The sequence below is a fragment of the Schistocerca americana genome, chromosome 3 (genome assembly GCF_021461395.2).
Source record: "Schistocerca americana isolate TAMUIC-IGC-003095 chromosome 3, iqSchAmer2.1, whole genome shotgun sequence".
Classification (NCBI taxonomy): domain Eukaryota; kingdom Metazoa; phylum Arthropoda; class Insecta; order Orthoptera; family Acrididae; genus Schistocerca; species Schistocerca americana.
Genome location: NC_060121.1, coordinates 761487078 through 761508628, shown reverse-complemented (window position 1 = coordinate 761508628; position 21551 = coordinate 761487078). Strand labels below are relative to the sequence as shown.

Below are 21551 nucleotides of genomic sequence, written 5' to 3'. Positions count from 1 at the left end.
GCTGAAAAAGATTAGGATGAAAAGAAATACTACATCCCTCTATAGCCTATACTATTATCATTGTGCTTTGTCATGACAAATATTTATGCGCATATCTCATAAGCGATTGCCGATGCAAAACAGGACAGAGATGTGTGCTATGTATAGTATCTGTGAAAGCGTATAGTGTGCAAAAGACGACGTTTCTCTTTGTCATCAAATAATTAGATTTTTCTTTATTGTGCAAACGGTAAGCACAAGAGAAAACATTAGAATTGTTCTTAAGGCATTGTGCTTACCAGCAGTGATCATCGGAAGATTTCTGTACCCATATCTTCGTACAACATGGTTCAGGGACCTCGGCTGTTGAGTATAAAATGTAATATTAAGAACATCTTCAGCCGTTTGCATTTTGAATGTAATTTATTTATATAACCAGTTTCGGTTGGTTACTACGCTATCTTCAGGAGCTTATGTAAAGATAACTATAGTAGTGTAACTGCATAATAAAAGCGGTGGTGCAAAATTTAAAAAATAAATTAATACAGTGGTAATATGTAATAAACATTTAACGGTAAACAAACTGTACATCGTGTGGCATCAAAAAATAATTTGATAAATTAAAGAATAAGTTGAGAGTACAGTGTATGAGTATAAACTATGGAACAATGTACAGGGGCCGCGCGGAGTGGCCGCGTAGACTTACGCACCTTGCCACGGTTTGCGCGGATCTCTCCCGTCGGAGGTTCGAGCCCTCCCTCGGGCATGGATGTGCGTTGTCCTTAGCGTAAGTTAGTTTAAGTAAGATTAAGGACTGTGTAAGCGTAGGGACCGATGATCTCAGCAGTTTGGTCCCATAGGAACTTACCACAAATTTCCAAAATGCCAAAATATACAGGCCATAGAAAAATTGTGTCACGAAACTTTAACCCTGGATAGCTGATGCCAGTAGGAACCAAAATTACTAACGTTGTGTAGGTCGACAATGCACCATTTTAAACTATGGGAACTTGGCGCCACGCTCTCCGAGCGGTCATGAGATTGCTCTGTGGCCGGATGCTCTGGACAACGCATCACAACGAATGTTTTACCCGCCAGAGACCGCAATGTATTCAAAGCGGCCCGCCCGCTCAGTGGTAGCGCGCGGGACTTCCGCTCTAGGGACCTGTGGGCGAATCCGCTCGGATAGCGACACATCCATTGTAGTTTCATGATAAGACGTACTGGGAAGAAAGCCATCAATAGCTGTTAGTCCGCTTACGGAAAGTCTTTTACAGATTTTTATGTAGCTAGGGCATTGTTCACTTAGAGCAGGTGCTCGAGGTGCTCGAACAATTTATATATACAGGGTGAGTCACCTAACGTTACCGCTGGATATATTTCGTATACCACATCAAATACTGACGAACCGATTCCACAGACCGAACGTGAGGAGAGGGGCTAGTGTAATTGTTTAATACAAACCCTACAAAAATGCACGGAAGTATGTTTTTAACACAAACCTACGTTTTTTTAAATGGAACCCCGTTAGTTTTGTTAGCACATCTGAACATATAAACATATACGTAATCAGTGCCGTTTGTTGCATTGTAAAATGTTAATTACAATCGGAGATATTGTAACCTAAAGTTGACGCTTGAGTACCACTCCTCCGCTGTTCGATCGTGTGTATCGAAGAGCACTGCAACATACATCGCGTTTCTACAGAATGATCTGCCACCGTTGCTCGAAAATGTCCCACTGGAAACGCGTCGACGTATGTGGTATCAACATGATGGTGCAACTGCACATTCCGCAATTAACACTAGGCTGACCCTTGACAGGATGTTCGACGGGCGTTTCATAGGACGTGGAGGACGCATAAATTGGCCAGCCTGTTCTCCTGATCATACACCTCTGGACTTCTTTCTGTGGGGTACGTTAAAGGAGAATGTGTACCGTGATGTGCCTACAACCCCAGAGGATATGAAACAACGTATTGTGGCAGCCTGCGGCGACATTACACCAGATGTACTGCGGCGTCTGCGACATTCATTACGCCAGAGATTGCAGTTGTGTGCAGCAAATGATGGGCACCACATTGAACATCTATTGACCTGACATGTCGGAACACACTCTATTCCACTCCGTAATTGAAAACGGAAACCACGTGTGTACGTGTACCTCACCCCTCATGGTAATGTACATGTGCGTCAGTGAAAAAGACCAATAAAAAGGTGTTAGCATGTGAACGGAATGTGCTGTTCCAGTCTCTTCTGTACCTAAGGTCCATCACCGTTCCCTTTGGATCCCTACGTAATTCGGTGCTCTCCGATACACACGATCGAACAGCGGAGGAGTGGTACTCAAGCGTCAACTTTAGGTTACAATATCTCCGGATGTAATTAACATTTTACAATGCAACAAACGACACTGATTACGTATTTGTTTATATGTTCAGGTGTGCTAACAAAACTAACGGGGTTCCATTTAAAAAAACGTAGATTTGTGTTAAAAAAAATACTTCCGTGCATTTTTGCATGGTTTGTATTAAACAATTACACTAGCCCCTCTCCTCACGTTCGGTCTGTGGAATCGATTCGTCAGTATTTGATGTGGTTTACGAAATATATCCAGCGGTAACGTTAGGTAACTCACCCTGTATATTTGCGCCGTATCATCGTAAAGTGAACATAATGATTGGAGGTCTGAATTACATATCATTCGTAGATAGCTATGACAGACAACATTCTCGGGAGGCAAAAACATCTCAGAGACCTTATGAATAACAAAAACAAAACTAAACACTCAATACACATTCAAATTGTGATAAAACTTTAACAATTAAAAAGTAGAGCTGATGAAGTGTTTCCAAAATCGGCAAAGCCGCATGAAGGTGCTCTATTCCCAACTACCGGTTTGTAATAGCTACATTTCCATACTGTAGATCAACAATATCGAAATTCCAGCTTTCGGAAAGTAGTCCACGTTACAAGCCAAACCACAGCCTCCACGGGCTTCTTACACTACGTCGGCCTGTTAGCAATAGATGGCGAAGTGAGCACGATAGACGGCATTTTACGTTTTATTGATACGGTTTATACAGTTGGTGTCTACCGGATATTATAAAACATTATATGAGGTATTATCCGGCCTTCCGCATTCTACAGCAATACTTTGTACATTTTCACAAACATTTTTTGGTGTGCTCAGTTTTATTATTACGGTCTACCAATGTGGTTTGACTCTTATCCAAAGCTTGGACTCCGCAGTTGTCCATGCACAGTATGGAAATGTAACTGTTATAAGCCTGAAGATGCACCTATACTGACGTGAAACCGTTAGTTGCAAGTAAAGTAGTTTTGTACAGCTTCGTGATTTTCTGAAAGGCTTCACCATTCCTGACTTTTTAATTGTTACAATGTTTATGTAATTTCGAATGGTTATTAAGTGCTGAGTGTTGTCCTTATACGCAAAAAAATAGTATGTCATGTTACTGTCAAAGGCCGTGAATAAATTGAAGGAAAACAAAGACAGTTGTACATTGATGAGTACAGCATTTATATGTTATCATATAATAGTAAAATTTAATATAATTTATCGGAGGTCAGCCCCACGTTATTTGCCTGTATCATCACGCACCATGTACACTATTGTTTGTGAATGGTGAAACATTCAGAAGCATTGGTCTCAAAACGCCACGATAAGAGGATGCATAGAACAGTGAAACCAATATAAGCAATTTAAATGGCGGAGAAATGCCATACACGTACGCCCAAAAGCGCCCTTTTTGTGCGACCGGACAGAGCTATGTTACACAACGCTCGGTCGGTGAGCAGCCGTCACACGAAGTGTAACGAAATGCCACCAAGCCTCATAGACAGCACAGGGTGGAATATCGGCATGTGTGGATGTGAAACGGGGCAGAATGTTTCGCCTGCGGGAAGCGGGTCTGTCGTTCCGTGAAACATAGGGCTTGCTGCTTAAGCAGTGAGACGTGAATGGAACCAGTGGAGAGAAGAGGGCCGTACACAGCGCGGACAGGGTACTAGGTAACAAACTGCGATCAAATCGCGCGATGAACGCCACCATGTACTCTTGGCCGAAACAGACAGAACACCCGCGGCGTTGGAGAACTGCAACGGGTGTGGACGGGTGTCGACGGTTCGACACACTCTTCTGTGGGCTGGACTGGTGGCACGCAAGCCACTGTGTCAGCTTCCCATTTGTTCTACAGTGATGGCTTCATAGGCCTTCGACGGCGCCGTCGTGAACGCAGTCGGACGGTCTGTATTTCTGAGCGGTATAGCGGACAAACGCCGGGTATGATGGTTTGGGGCATCATTGACTGTATTACTCGATCTCGCCTCTTGCATCTTGAGGGCAATCTGAACAGCTATCGCTACAGCAGGAAGGCCTTACAGCCCGAGGCACTGCACCTCCTGCGAGTCGTTCCACATGCCATATTTCAGCAGGACAACGCCAGGCCGTATGTGACGAAGAATGAGCAAGACTTCTTCGAATAACGAAAGGTATCACTGTTTCCAGTAACGCTGCTCGTCGAACATGTCTGGAATATGGACAGTTGACAATTTGTTCGTTCAGGTCTTCCTGCAGCCACAGTCGATGGTTTGTGGATGCACCTACAGACCGCGTGTCACACCGTTCCCAAGCAGCTTATTCAGGCGCTCTTAGTTTCTAGCGGCACTGATGGCTGTAAATGGTGCAGGTTCGAATGGTTCAAATGGCTCTGAGCACTATGGGACTTAACATCGGAGGTCATCAGTCCCCTAGAACTTAGAACTACTTAAACCTAACTAACGTAAGGACATAACACACATCCATGCCCGAGGCAGGATTCGAACCTGCCAGCGTAGAGGTCACGCGGTTCCATACTGAAGCGCCTAGAACCACTCGGGCCACATCGACCATAGTGCCGGTACTCCGTACTTAATTTCCACAGTCCTAGTGCATTTATGAGTCTGTAACGCTAATTACTTCTGTAGTGTCATGACCCTAATCGATGGAATAAATTTAATCGCGATCACATCTCTCGGCCTTGGTGTTTCACTTTTTCCAAACAGTAGTGCGCTAATAAAACCACAAATTTAATTTTAAGCCAAAACGAAATATCGATCACAGATTCATAAGTTGACACTTTCTTAATAAACACATTTTAGTGCGACAAACTGTGGAGATAATGTAATAAACCATAAACGTAATTCGTTAGTGTACGCTGTCATTATTATTGTTGTCTTTACATAGATGTCTGGGGATGGCGAAGAGAAACGCCGAAACTGGTCGCATAAATAAATAACATTGAAAATACAGACGGATCAAGGTTCTTTCAATTTTACATTTTAACAGAAGATTTGTCCGCATTTATGAATTATTCTACAGGAATTGCTCCTATATCACATGCAATTAATATTGAAGATGTCTGTAATAGAGTTTTAGGTTTCGCAAGACCAAATGCATAAATATTGGTACACCACGAAGCCTCATAACGTTCTGAGGACATGCCTGTAAAACCTTATGACATTGGGAACCCACCGCGGTAGCCGTGATGGACACCAGCTGTGTGCTGCAGTCGGTGATGGAGTCCTCCGTGGTGCGGTGCAGCTCCAGGCTGGGGTAGGGCGTCAGAGGGGCGTCGGTGGCGCCGCCAGAGGGCACTGTGCTCAGCGAAGCGGGTATGCCGAGCCTGGCGGAGGGCGTGGACACGAACAGCCGGCCGCGGCTCAGGGCGTCCGCTGCGGAAGAACAGGAAGCTGTTCGTCCTGCCGGCTCACAGCACACGCTGGCATTGTATTACTTGGAGACGAAGCAAGGACGTAACCAGGATTTAGCTAGAGGTGAGTCCGATTTGTTGAAAAGGACCCTAAAAAGACCCACGTCTTTATTTATTCTGAAATCCAATTTACTAATTTTTGGAATTTTATGTTCATAACTCGTTTGAGAGAGAGAGAGAGAGAGAGAGAGAGAGAGAGAGAGAGAGAGAGCATAATTCGCTTTTGGGAGACAGATAGACTTTGATGAGTACATGAGTACAGCAAGACAGAGAGAGAGAAAGAGAGAGAGAGAGAGAGAGAAAATCACCTAAAACTTGCACCGCAAAAATTACGAAGATTTAATGTCCTACTAGTGTCCACTTTTCACAAAATGGCTAGATGGTCAGGGTCTCGTATTGTCAGCCAATAAAAAGATTGTAATAGAACATAGAAAGTCTATTTTTTTAGCAAATGTACACTTTTTTAAATGTAACAATGTCTATTGACATTAACAAAATAAAAGTAAGATAAATCAGAATGTCAGTTGCGTTTGTTGCAGAATACTAGTGCGAGTCGTTTCAGAGATATCGTATTTTGAAAAGTTTCGACACTGACACTTGTTTGTGGCATTAAACCTGCATAGTTGCTAGGTATGATGTTATGTGTGTTCCTTGAGTGAATTGCGAGTTGCTATTCAGTGTGTGACTGTCCAAGCAGTAGCTCGTCAGTGTACGATGCAATTCACCGTTGCAGAAGAAGTCGGCATGCTCGTGGTGTAGGGGGAATGTAGGAAAAATCCAGTTCGTTCTTGCACAGTGTATGCGGCAAAATATCCCAATAAGGTCAACGATCTCGGCAGTTATTATCACCTCTTCAGCCAGTTATGTGGAAGTGGTAGTGTGACACCTATAAAGCGTAACAGAGGGAAACAAGTGAGGAAAGAAGAGGGGGAAATTAATGTTCTAGCTGCTGTTGCAGTTGAACCTTACGTTAGCTCCAGGCCAATCGCTCGAGGAAGTGGCATGAGATAGGGAAGTATTCTACGTATTCTCCATCGACGTAAGTTCCATCCCTGTCATATCTCTTCCTGTCAAGATCTGCATGGAGACAATTATAAGAATCGTGTTAACTCCAGTACAAATGGCATTAGGACAGGATACTCCAGATAGCAATCACTCGAAGAAAGGGCATGAGTCTGAGAAGTAACCTACGCATTCTCCATCGACATAGGTTCTATCCATGTCTCACCCGACTCCATGAAGAGCTACAAGGAAATGATTGCGAGGATGGTGTTACCTTTTGTACATAGGCATTATAACAGGATACGCAGGATATACAACGTGTTTTGTTTAGTGATGAACCAACATTTACCAATCATGACCAGGTAAACCGCCGAAACATGGACTGTTAGTCTGTTGACTATCCCCGTTGGCTTCGTCTGGTGGCGCATAACCATCCATGCAATGTAAATGTGTTGAGTGAGATAATTAACCATCAGCTCATAGACCCGTTTTTCATTGACGGAACAATGAAGGCACGAAAGTATCGTTGCCTCTTAACAGGTCATCTTCCACGGATGATAGAACACGTTCTTATGCAGATTAGAAAGGATCTGTGATACCAACATGACAGCTGTCCAGTCCACAGCACAGAAAGTGCTACATAAGGTCTTCACGAATTGTTTCCATATCGTTGGACTAGACGAATAGGACCTGTACCTTGGCCGGCCTCGGATATGAAGCCTGTAACTTTTTTCTGTGGGGAAAGGACATACTAACTACACCTGATGATATGCAACGACGTGCTACTGCAGCCTGCTCTGACATCTCCGCTGAAATGCTAGCACGTGTGCAGCAGCCGTCCCATAAAAGACTGTAAAGGGGTTTTGCCGCTGACGGTGGTAATTTAGAACACTACCTGTGATGGTCAGTTCTCTCTTTACTCGTCAGAATCCATATAACTATTGTATGCACCTCTATTGTTCTTTAATGTGTGCTACCACGAGTATTGTACAATTGTCGGTGTGGGAACTTTTCAAAATACGACATGTCGCAAACGACTTGCACTACAATCCTGCAACAAACACCACTGACACTAATTTGCCCTACTTTTAATTAGTTAATGTCGTTAGGCATTGTTCCATTCCAACAGCGTATGTTCGCACAAAAAATATACTTTGTAAATATCATTACAATCTGTTTATTGGGTCATTTGGGCCCCTGGTTACCAATCCATTCTATGAAAACCGGACATCAATAACACTTTCCATTTCGCAATATCTGCAGTGCCAGTGACTCACCCCGTATGTGTGAAATAAACATTTCTTCTTTTGCAATTGATAACTTCACTCTATTGCCAACAGCTCAGTCTTCTAACATAAGGTTCACTAACTCAGGGCAGAAGAAATTAACGTTGGGTTGAATAACTTATGTTAAAGGGTTCAAACCTCCTTTCAGAATCTTGCATTTAAACTTCCATCTCAGCTGAAATCAAGTCCGAATTCCATCAGCACATCAAATCATTTAAGTTCCTCATCTGAATCTCAAATTTTATTAAAGTGACTTTCATGTCATTAAAATTCTTCATTATATTAAAATGATCAAGACCTTTTTTTAAATTATTGTCTCATCAGTAAGCTTCGTATTTTAGCAATGAAATTTATTTATAAAACAAGATGAAATACACAAATACTATGAGCCACAGTTTTGGGTTCTTAACATTGATTCACACATTGATTTAAAGTAGACTTGAGTTATATGACCTCGCATATGTGTCTGCGTTCATTCAAGATAACATGGTTATACGGTCTTTGATACTAATAAACGCCGCTGTGGTTTATTACGTTGTCGCTTATATGACTTTTATGACATTTTATTTGCTAAAACGTTAGAGTTGTGACAGTTGGACTCACAGTTCCAAAGATATTATTAGTAAAACGTTTCACCGTAGAACTTGGAGACCTGATATATCGCCGTTTCACAAGCGAGCCACTTGTATGTACAGGTAAACTCTGGGAGGAATTTAACTAAGCTAACAAGCTTTGGGAGGTTGCATGGGATCTGAAAGCCCTTATTCTAGAGTGTTTTCCTGTGGTGACAAAGTAACGCAAACAAATTTTAATTCCTTATTACCAATAAATAAGAATGTTCACGCAACGTAATTGCATCAGCTTCAGCAGAGGTTCCAAAACACCTCCATTGATTTGTGAACAGAGGTTACACAGATGGTTAATGTTCCGTCCAACACAGTAAAAATAAAATGGTTCAAGTGGTTCTAAGCACTATGGGACTTAACATCTGAGCTCATCAGTCCCCTAGACTTAGAACTACTTAAACCTAAGTAACCTTAGGACATCACATACATACATGCCCGAGGCAGGATTCGAACCTGCGACCGTAGCAGCAGTGCGGATCCAGACTGAAGTGCCTATAACCGCTCGGTCACAAGGCTGGCTAATACCGTCAAAGGCTGCAGGTAAGTCCTTAATTCCTATTGCTACTGCTGCTATCAGGCCCGCAAGATTCTCTTGTGATTGAACAGGCGTTTTGTAAACAAGGGTGCACATGTCTCGCCACAGAAGATGGCCCATAGGGGTCAAATCACGGGTTCGAGCACAGAAAAACCACTGTCATTCCGATTTTCTAGAAACTGTCAGTTCAAGAGGCCCAGGACGACTGAGATGTGCTGGCCTCCGTCATGCTGGAACCAGATGCGCTGTCGTGTAGCGAGTAGCACAACATCCCGCAACTCTGGCAATTCTCTGACGAAGAAACTGTAATAATTCCAGCCGTTTAATGGCTTAAGTAGGAGTTACGTCCCAATTCAATACTCACCAACAGTATCTGCACACATTTTCATGTAGAACCGATACAGAGAGGAACGCGAGTAAACGTGGAATGTGAGTTAACCTCACTCAAAATATGGGAACTGTGGACGTTGATCAGAACATTGCTTCATCTGTAAATAGCACAGAGAACGGAAGTGTTAATCATCCGGTTCCAGGTTCTGCAGAAGCCAAGTGGATTAACAGTTGCTCAAGAAGGAACTGAGTGCTGAGAGCAATTAGGCCGTTCACCGGATGAAAAATGCTCACAGGTAATTATGAAAATAGAGAAAAAGTTTGGTTTAGTGTTCCGTGCAACCTCCCAGCGTTTGCTAGTTTAAATCATTTTCACCCTGTACGTATTGTAAATTATAGATCATAGATCATCCAGAACAGATCGGAACAGGAATTCAGGAAGCCTTTACACAAAAGTCCCTACACTATCAACTCAGCAGCAACTAAGTGTCTATTAAGAAAAAGAGTGAAAGCCCCTTTCACTGTGGCACATGAAGACTGTTGATAATGGAACAACGGGAGTAGAATATTTGCCAGTGATGTTTCTTGACACATGAAAGCAGTGCTTGTCTGATGCCTGATGATCATAGAAGAAGAGTGGGGAAGGGGCCAGATACTAATGCTTCTCTCAGACACGAAAAAAGTCATACGATTCATCGCTGCACTATCGTGTGCAGATGTCTGACGGTTCTCATCACTATTAAAGGTAACTGGATGGCTCTTCTGTACTGGAACAGCATCATCCGGATTACTGTCCAGCCCGGCGGTCAACATCTCACTGCTGGTTTCATCATTCACGAAAATAATGAACCTGCACGTGGCGTCCAACTTCGGCACATCTTCCTCCAGGAGGTAAGATTCCACGGAATGGCAGTACCACCGTTATGTCAGAAGCTCGGGACCAGTTGGAACCCACCGTGCTTTGTTATGGTAGCCGTCGTCACATGGTCGCCCTCAGGGGGGGGGGGGGGGGGGGGCGCATCGGAGAGTGGAACAGCCTCGAGTCACAACATCTCGACCGCGTTGTGAACAACATGCCAAAGCCACTTCGAGCATCTGACGATGCACAGGAGAGGAATTCGTGGAGGACCACATCCAACTAGTCAAAAATAAGTAAATAAATGAAGTAAAAGATTAGAAAAGAAAAAAAAGTGAGTGTTGGAACAGGGTATTCAATATTTTGCAGTTTCCTTTGTGCTTGGATGAGCCGATGGACTTACCAGACACAGCATAGCTAGCAGTTCTTATTAGGACAGGGAGGAGATATTATACCTCATTCCAGGCAGGATAAGCACAACAACACTGGTCTTGATAACGGCGTCGCCGAGAATCCACAGTTTTTTTAGGTATGACATATCCAGCTGAATCTACTCACTGACAATTAGCTGTTGTGGAGATACTAAATCGTGGGGATATTGACTCCTACGCTCCACCTGCTGTTCCAGATAGTGCCAGACATTTTGCACTGTGTTATGAGTGGCAAATGTAGAATGAAAGACGAAGCTGGCCAGCAAGTGTGTTGAAAAAACCACTAGGTCTATGGACACAGTCACCTGAACGGATGAACCCAAGTCATGACACGAAATACACTCAGAAAACATGACAGAACCACCTTCAGCCCAAACTATACACTCCAGACAGTATCAACGTTATCTAAGAAGCTCGGGACCAATTGGAACCTACCGTGCATGGCCTCATGTGACCATCGGCGCACTCGACCACTTTCATCATTTAAATAGGGGCAAATAGCGCTTCGTCAGACCATATCACCTGTCTCCAGTTACCTACTGCCCATTTTTTGTGTTGTTCGGACCGTCGAGAACTTGCAGCCCTACGTGCTGCGTGAGAAATGGCTTTTGCGAGGTACCCGACTCCATGCGTTCACTTCGAGCTGCTCCCTTCGCTGTGTGTCCTCGGAAACTGCATTCACTTACGGCAGCAATTCCCGTTGCCTTTAAAACAAAATGTCGTTGACAAGTAGTTTGCGAACTGACACATTCGCTCAACTTCTCAGCCATGACCTACATCAGCAATGGAGGTCGCATGGTCGCCTGGTACTAGTTTTCGTCATCTATAGCACTTTAAGACGACCAATATGCTATTAGCTGATGGAGACCAATATTTTGTATAGTTGAATTAAGTTTGACATTACTGACGCAGTTACAGAGAAGATTGGTCTTCCTTGGGATTATCATCTTTAGAGGCAACAGATGGCGCTCGAACTATGAGTGGAGCAACCAACGTCTTGATAGGGCGTGTTACACACAGAATACGGACTGTTTGTGTGTTTGAAACTCCCATACATTGATTAACTCGAAAGCAAAATCTGCGTTCATTAACCGTATGATGTACTGAGTTTAGTTGTGAAAATTACTAATGCTATACAATAAAGAGGTTTCAGTCATCATCAGTTCAAGGCGAACGTGGGCCATTTTATTATGATTTAAAACGCAAATGCTGTCATTTATTTGCAACTCTGCTTTACCTTATAGAATTTTAGCCAAATGGTGCGCCGCATGACGCACTGGACGAGACAACTGGAAAGGGTACCGTGGGCACATGAGATGGGATTCACCTTACGTATCAGTTTACATTTGATGCAATTCTTACCTTCCAAGGTTACCCCTTCAATTCCCTCTTAACCCTTCCCGCCCTTAGTACTCTCTTCCCCTCTCCCCCTCACCCACTTAGCATTTAGCCAACAGCGTTACGTGTAAATGCCAACGCCATCATGCGCCGTTGGCTAATAGCTGCGGGGCCTGACTGCTCAGTTTTACCATCTATTTCATCTTTTCTTGCAAATTTTATAGGCTGTCCTACCAATTTTCTGCCAATTTTGTGGCCTATCCTTGGAACCAGTTTTATGGCCTATTCTGCCAATTTTACAGCCTATCCTACCAATGTTCTGCCAATATTACGTCTTATACTACCAGTTTCCTGTAAATTTGGCTTTCCTACCAATTTCCTGCTAATTTTATGGCCCACCCTGCCAATTTGAAATTTTATGGCCTAGCCTACCAACTACTGGTTTTGGTGCTATACAATTGGCCAAATTAATTATGGTCCTCTCACTACAGGGAAGAGACCTTGAATCATTACAGCTAGTCGACAGCAAACTGCACGATAGCTGCGGGACACTGGGGCTATGGGCAAAGAGCAACTGCACTTAATAACACTTACGTGCGATTGGTCGAGAATAACTGCGTGTGATTACATTTTCACGTAACGTTATTGACCAAAAGGATAGCATGGAATTGGGAGTGGCAGGGGGAGGAAATGGAGGGGAGGAGGATGGATTGCCTTGAAGAGGCGATCGGTGTTTAACGACCCATCGACTAAGAGGTCATTAGAGGTGGAGCATAAACTCGGATTAGGGTAATACGGGGAAGGTTATCGGTTGTGCCCTTTCAAAGGAACCATCCCAGCATTTGCCTGAAGCGATCTATGAAAATTACGGGAAATCTAAATCAGGATAGCCGGACGCTGATTTGAATCGTCGTCCTCCCGAATGCAAGTCCAGTGTGCTAAGCACTGCGCCACTTCAGTCGGTGGCCTGAAGATAAAATCACAACTGCATCAACTGTAACCTGGTACTCAAGGCCAAGTTCATCTCGTAAGCCCACTGCTACCCTGCCGACCTGTGAATGTATGGCGGATGCGTCTTCTGGTGGTGGTGAGCGCTGACACTCACAGTGTGCGGACTGTTCGGGGCAGGAGCAAATTCTGACTGCTCTGCAGAGCGCTGGAAAGGGTGGTACTGGTCCAGCAGCGTCTTTGAGTTACGCGAATAGTACTTGATGACAAGGGAGCTGCTGGAGACTGACCTGTTACGTCAAACGGAATGGCGGACCCGGGAACGTAGCGACCACGGGCTAGCAGGTTCTGCTCCGTCGACTGGTCGCCTCCAAATTGGAACCTGACGAGATTGGCCGCCTTGGAGGTCATCAGGGCTGGAGTGTGGTGACTGCCACTCTGTGCCACGCATCGAGCAGCCCCCGCCGGTTCTCTGTGGACGTGGCCACCCTGTTTCAGCATCCCGCTGCTCGTCATCGGCACCCTATGCGGAGTGCCCCATCTCGGACCACGTGGTCGAAACCGATGGGCGTCGCAAGCCGACACCAGCAACACCACCAACACGAGCACCACGGTACAAGTGTGGCGAGTCATTGTGTGCTGCTGATGGATGTTCGCGTCCCTGTGGGTGACACAGACAGCAACTTGCAGTCACTTAAGGCTTACTGTGGGTCGAAAACTGATACTGCATTTTCTTGGAGTTCATTACTGATATCGAATATATTATTAGGTTAGTTCACTGGTTCGTAGCGTTTATCGATAACTGTAATAAACACTCTTTTAATAAACACTTAACTCACACTTTGATCGTCAATAATGCATTCTCCTGTACTATTTGCAACAGCCTGCGAATACTGGGATAAACTTCCTGTTCCACGACTGTAGGAATAAAGTGGTTTTGAGGGGAAGAGCTCGTCGACCAATTTTCTGAGAGCTTTTTTTACCGGGAAAGGAAGTTCATTTCCGGTTGTTGAACAGAGAATTGAAAAGGCGAAAATCTGAGGGCATCACTTCACGCAGTCTTCTTTGTCGTTCTCCTTGGATAGCGTCCGCAAAACGTCTCAGTTGTCGACAATAAATGTCAGCAGTGATGCTTAAACCTCGGGGAAGCAATTCGTGGTACACCACACTGTCACTGTTCTGCCAGTTGCAAAACATTATCTTTTGTGGATGCGCACAGGTCTTTGTACTGGGAGTTGCTGTTTTGTTTGGGCTCAGCCATTTCTTTATTTTCCTTGTTTGTCACCAGTAACGATACAGGATAAGAATGATCGCTGTTGTACACGAGTCAATTGATGACGAACAAGCAGAGATGCGTATATTGCCAGCAACTGATTTTTGTCATTTTGGATGAGAGAATCCTGTACCTATACACCAGACTTTTGACGCTTCCCCACTGTATGCAAAAGTCCGTCCCCGGTAGCTGAATGGTCAAGGTGACGGATTGTCAGTTCCCTGGGTCCGTGCTCGATTCCCAGCTGGGTCGGGGAATTTTCTCCGCCCAGGGACTGGGTGTTGTGCTTCCTCATAATCACCCTATCATCCTCATCGACTGCAGGTCGCCGAAGTGGCGTCAAATTGAAAGACCGGCACCCGGCGAACGGTCTGCCCCACGGGGGGCCTTAGCGATACGGTTAAATAAATTGTATGCAAATGTTGCAAAATGGTGGAATGATCGCGGATCATAACATTTGCCTGTTATCGAATACAATGAGGTGCATCATTTTAGATTAATGCATTTTAACGAACTTCATCAAACCCAGATCGTCTTCCTGAACACGGAGAGTCACTAAGATGGAAAAGATTCTCCTTAAAACAAGAAAACCATTTACTTGCTGTGCTCTGTTCCATGGCATTATCCCCATACACGGTGAAAATGTTTCTGGCTACCTCCGCTGCTGTCACCTGTCTATTGAAAAAGAGAAGAACACGACGAAAATGTTCCTATATTTAGACTAAAGTTCAGTCTTGATCACACCATTTATGTTTCAAAGACATAGGTAACCGGTTTCGGTTATTTTTACATAACCATCATCAGACCTGTGGATTAATTTTAGGAAATACTAGAAACCAATCTTTAAATAAAATGAAAGTGTCTAACGACGTCAAAATTTAACAAGATAAAATAAAAATTAATTATACCCATGGCTCCCTTAGGATGGTAGGCGGAGCTCTCCTCAGCTGCTACGAAGTCAACTGATGGTTATGAGTGCTGAGCACGAGCTTAAATATGCAGAGGCTCCGCCTACTTCCTGTCACACTACTTCACAACTGCCAATCAGCGTTCATAATATGACGCCATCGTCAAAGTATAAAAGTAGGGAATACACTAATAACATAAAATTGATTCATTTAAAATGTCTGATTAACAGATAGTTGGTATGTGTACAGCTTATTTATATTTTAGATAAGAACAGTGAACTATGATGTGTAATAGTTGTGCCCTCTATAGGCAATCTTAATACTATTACAGTGTCAGTTACATCAAAGATGTGAAAGTCCTTGGAGTTGTGGTATATATCGATTATACCGAGACGCCTAAATCACAACTGCATCTTTGTTCGATGTTGCAGAATCGTCTTACTTTAACTGTAGTTTTTATAGCTTCCGTACTGCTATAAAGAATATTGCTATGAAAACTACAGTTAAAGTAAGACGATTCTGTAACATCCAACAAAGATGCAATTGTGATGTAGGCGACTCGGTATAATCGATATATACCACAACTCCAAGGACTTCCACATCTTTGATGTAACTGACACTGTAATAGTATTAAGATTGCCCATAGAGGGCACAACTATTACACATCATAGTTTACTGTTCTTATCTAAAATATAAATAAGCTGTACGCATACCAACTATATGTTAATCAGACATTTTAAATGAATCAATTTTATGTTATTAGTGTATTTCCTACTTTTATACTTTGACGATGGCGTCATATTATGAAAGCTGATTGGCAGTTGTGAAGTAGTGTGACAGGAAGTAGGCGGAGCCTCTGCATATTTAAGCTTGTGCTCAGCACTCATAACCATCAGTTGACTTCTTAGCAGCTGAGGAGAGCTCTGCCTACCATCCTAAGGGAGCCATGGGTATAATTAATTTTATTTTATCTTGTTAAATTTTGACGTCATTAGACACTTTCATTTTATTTAAAGATTGGTTTCTAGTATTTCCTAAAATTAATCCACAGGTCTGATGATGGTTATGTAAAAATAACCGAAACCGGTTACCTATGTCATTGAAACATAAATGGTGTGATCAAGACTGAGCTTTAGTCAAAATATAATAATCTATTGATCACTGTATTCCAAAAATGTTTACCAAAATTGGAAATGTTCCTGTTTCTCCACTTGGCACTCGATTTTGTAGCGTCCACAGCTCCATTTGCTGTCCCCAAATGAGGAAGTGACAATATGTGAACTCAAATAGCAACAGTGAGCTACAGATAAAGAAAACGACAATCGATAAATATACCTTTAGCAATCGTAAAACCAACATGCAAAATAAAAACGCTATGAACCTATACACCACCCTAATATCAGAAAAGTAGTGGTGCATCGTATTCATTTGTTCAGGGAAAGTTGCAGCATTTCATTTCCAGATGTTTGATAGTCGCTGTTACACCCGCCAGGTTAGCCGACAGCGCTAATGCGCTGCTTCGTGGACTTGGGTAGGCGCGCCGGCCCCGGATCAAATCCGCCCGGTAGATTACCGACGGCGGCCGGTGTGCCGGCCAGCCTGGATGTGGTTTTTAGGCGGTTTTCCACATCCCACTAGGTGAATACTGGGCTGGTCCCCACGTTCCGCCTCAATTACTCGACTCGCAGACATCTGAACACGTTCGCACTCTCCATGGATTACACTAGACGCAGACAGCTGGGGTACACTAGTTCCGTCCTGGACGGTAGGGGGTGGCGACAGGAAGGGCATCTGGTCACCCCTTACAACTAACCTTGCCAAATCCGTTCCTAACCGTGCCGACCCTGCGAAACCGCGGGACGAGGCACCAGCTAATGAAAGAAGGAAAACGAAGATAGTCGCTGTTAGCTCACCTCCTATTAAAATGGAAGAACTAAAACAGTGAAATTAGTAGTAACATGCCAAGAAAAGGAGTCCAGGATTGCTGATTTGCAAGCGTTGGTGCAAGGAAAGATGCGCCGATTTCGGCCATTAGGTGGATGAATACTGACTTCGTCGACAGTCTGGAGCCAGGAGCACAGCGCCCAGGACACACCAGCTGGTTGTTTCTCTCTGTGACCCACAACGTGACAGCTGTTGGATATGCTTGTCCTTGCCCTGCGGGGACAGTTCTTTCAGAACATGCCAGCTTGAGTTGTTGGCCAGAGTCAGGTTGTCGGAAAGTCACTGTTGTTGTTGTAGTTGTTGTTGTTGTTGTTGTTGTTATGGCCTTCAGTCGTGAGACTGGTTTGATGCAGCTCTCCACGCTACGCTATCCTGTGCAAGCTTCTTCATCTCCCAGTACCTACTGCAGCCTACATCCTTCTGAATCTGCTTACTGTATTCATCTCTTGGTCTCCCTCTACGATTTTTACCCTCCACCCTGCCCTCTAACACTACATTGGTGATCCCTCGATGTCTCAGAACATGTCCTACCAACCGATCCCTTCTTCTAGTCAAGTTGTACCACAAGCTCCTCTTCTCCCCAATTCTATTCAATACCTCCTCATTAGTTATGTGAAAGTCACTACCGGATGAATTTAATAGATGAAACTGTCAAACCGAAAAGGAACGTTGTCCAGAGAACAGTTTTCCGTTCTATCAGCCTCTTTCTCGGTCGTGTTCATCGAGAGTCGCACTAACATGCGAGTGGATCTTCCACAAAAGGTGAACCTATCTCGCCATTGCTCCTCTCTCTGAAACCCTTTTAAGTTCTTACTAGGTTTCTCTGCAGGCGATTATCTGTTTTCTGTGTGTGCCATAAAATATGTGTGGATTTTTATTTAAATATAAGGTATTGTTTTGCCACTGTCAGCTGATGTCTTTAATCCACATTGGTGGAAATCGTTCCCAAGTTTCCATGTATTTCTGATGTACCCAATGTTGTGTATGAATATCAGAATGTGAAAGACGGCATGGGAAGGAAACTGGAGAATATATATATATTCTCCAGTTTCCTTCCCACGCCGTCTTTCACTTTATATATATATATATATATATATATATATATTCTAATGCAGGGCTTGCAGGTGCAAGGTCGCAGAGTAGGGAGGGAGGGGAGGGAGGGGAAATGCGCGCGCACGTTTGAATAGGGCCGCAGCGTGCCTATTGAATTTTCGCCGACTGTGTAACGTTTAAAGTACTACTATCAGCTCTAACAGTCACTTCACTGGTTAAGAATCATGTCAAGTCGCCGTTGTGTAGCCCCAACCATGCTTTCGCAGCTCAGCCCCCATTGGGAGGAATTGTACCTGTTTACAGAAAAAGATGGTGTTGCAAAATGTTTAGTATGTCACGAAAGGTTGAATTCTTTTAGGAAATTTAATTTGCAGCTACATCATATGTCGTACCACGCGAAAGACTACGGAAGTGGAAAATGTGATGAACCAGATCGTGCACAGGAAGTTATTATACTTAAAAGAAAGCTATCCGAAGAAGATCTGGACGACGAAGAAAAATCAACTGAGGCAGCTCTCAGAGTGAGTTACAAAATAGTTTTGCTTTTAGCAAAATCCCTGCGTCCCTTCACTATGGCGATTTAATAAAAGTATGTTAGGTAGTTGCAGCGGAACATTTGAGTCCATCTCAAGTTGAACAGTTTCAGATTGTGCCATTATCTAACATGACCATTATGCGTCGCATACAGGACATGGCAGACGACTTCCAGAGCCAGCTCGCAAATATCTGTAAAGATTTAATGGCGTATTCTCTAGCTCTGGACGAAAGGGTTGTTATCACCGGAACAGCGCAGCTTGCCATATTTATTAGAGGTGTTTATAAGAGATTTTCAGGTGAGGGAGGAGCTCCTCGATGTAGTAGCCATGAAGAACACTACAACCGGAGGTGATATTTTAAGTAGTGTTGAAGAAAGTGTTGAAAATATAGGATTGTCGTGGAATTCTTTAGTTTCAGTGTCTACAGACGGTGCACCAGCGATGACAGGGAAAAAGTCAGGTATCGTTGCGCTGTTGAAGGAGAAAATGCAAAAACTGACCGTGTCGAAGGAAATAAGGGGCGTCCACTTTGTAATCTACCAGGAAAACTTATGTGCAAAGAGTATCACTCTAAAAAATGTGATGAGTGTTGTTGTTCGTACAACCAATTATATAAGGAAGCATGGGCTACAACACAGGCAATTTAAAAGCTTTCTTGAGCATGAAAGCCTGTATTGTAGCCTGCCTTATTACAGCGAGGTCCGCTGGCTTAGTCGTGGCGAATTATTAAATCGATTTTTTGCCTGTTAGATGGGATAAATATGCTCATGGAAATAAATAACATGTGTGTTCCTGAATTCAAAGAGCCTTCATGGAAATGTGATCTCGCGTTCTTAGCAGATTTAACTAGCCATCTGAACGCTTTGAACATTTCACTACAAGGTAAAGATCTGCTACTTACTCATTTCATAGATCGAACACGAGCTTTTAAAATGAAATTGGGTGAGTCAACTGGAAACAGGAAATCTAGCTCATTTTTCTAAATTATCATCCCTGCAAGATGTTCACAAAGACTGTGAACGTTATTCACATAGTTTAGTTGCCCTTAAGGAAGAATTTGATCAACGCTTTCAAGATCTGACGGCACTAGACAGTGATTTTGATCTGTTCTCCTCTCCATATTCAGCGAATATTGAAGAGATTCGTCCTGAGCTGCAACTAGAAATCATTGACCTCCAGTGTGACAGAGAATACAGAGACAAATTTCAGAACAAGAAAAACATTTTGGAATTCTACAGACACTTTCCTCAGGATAGATTTCCTCGTTTGCTCAAATTGGAGGCTACAATAATATCAATGTTCGGTTCCACGTATGTTTGTGAACAACCGTTCTCTGCAATGAAATGTAACAAGACGCGCCTGAGAAACGCATTGTCTGATCGAAAATTAAACTGCACGCTGCGCCTACAATGCACATGATCAATTACTCCGAACATAGACGCAATTGTAAAGAGCAAAAAGTACAAGATAACCGAGAATCCCGCACTTCAGTGACATCTTTTATTGTGTAACAGATCACAAATTAATACGAATGTAGAGGCATACACGAAGCTAATAAAATTTTGTGGCACGTGTACATTCTCCTTTATTTGTTTCATTTGTCGCAGTAATAATTTGTGAGTGATATCCCTACAGGTGGCCGCAGATTCACATTGACTGGCGGCAGCTGTTGTGTGCCCCGCGTGACTCTCCCCACTCTCTGCTCTGGTCCGGTAGTGGGGGTAGCGTGCTCGCGCTGCTCCGTGCTCGCGCCTTGCTGCTCACAGCTTGCTCCATGAGCACGTATGTTGTGAAGCCCTGTTCTAATGGGTACTGAGGCGTAGCGCCTCATATCGTGCCTAGGACAGAAAGTGGGGAGCATAAAGCTTCAAACATAAGTCATAGCTCCAACGTAACAGATGTGCGATCCCATCCAATTGCTAGCTGCAAGTAGATACGGCTGAGGCCGAAAGATGACAGCATCTTACGGACACTTAAATCATAAGTAATTAAACCAGTATATTTTGGAAAGAAAATTGTATTATATGTGACTATTCCTACTTTCTATGAATTTTTGATGGTTTAATAAGTTCTGTTAGTGTGAATGATACTGTGAATGTAAAGAAATATAACAGATAGATACTGGTACATCTGTTAACTGTATATATGATAGTGGTTGTGGGAGCGAACTTTACTATAAGAGAAATATAGTAATGTGCAACTAGGGGCAGTTTATAGGACTGGAAAACAAGAAACCTCTCATGATAATTCTGTTTTTAAGGAAGTCAGTTTGATAACTGTATTTTTTAAATTTGTTTATTCAATAAACTGTTCAGAAAAGCTATTGAGTTGGGCAAATGGAAGACACGGGACAGCACGGGTTTAACATTGATATCGGATAGGCTATGACTTGTAACAGTCATAGGACGGGTCGTTCGAGTGTATTTTGTGGGCTAAGGGATTTGCTTTCAAAAGTCTAAGGAAATTCGAAGCTCAGCTATCATCATGTAAGGACGCTTGTATAAGGAGCTCTGAGTAGGTGTAACAATTTTACGTAATAATGAGACAAACTTGATCTTGGAGAGCCGCAAAGTGAATGTGAAACATGTGAGAAAGACGAACACTTGTAATTTCGGATTTTGGTCGTAAACTGTGACTTTAGAGGTAAGTAAAGTCCATGTAGTGTGTTGTGCAAGTCGGGACCGACAGCTGAACGTACAAAGCGATCGGCTTGTATAATGGCAGATCGAGCATTCT

General features: G+C 43.4%; 1 protein-coding gene across 1 annotated transcript in view; it reads right to left on the bottom strand.

Annotated features, from left to right (window-relative positions):
• The window catches only part of LOC124607252 (protein yellow-like), a 71589-nt gene that overhangs the window by 41482 nt on the left and 8556 nt on the right, over positions 1–21551 (bottom strand). Inside the window, exons 2-3 of the mRNA XM_047139526.1 lie at positions 13392–13762; positions 5512–5711 (exon numbers count right to left, since the gene is read on the bottom strand). Coding sequence (XP_046995482.1) covers positions 5512–5711; positions 13392–13734 — 543 coding nt within the window. The 5' untranslated portion in view covers positions 13735–13762. The remainder of the gene's footprint in view (positions 1–5511; positions 5712–13391; positions 13763–21551) is intronic.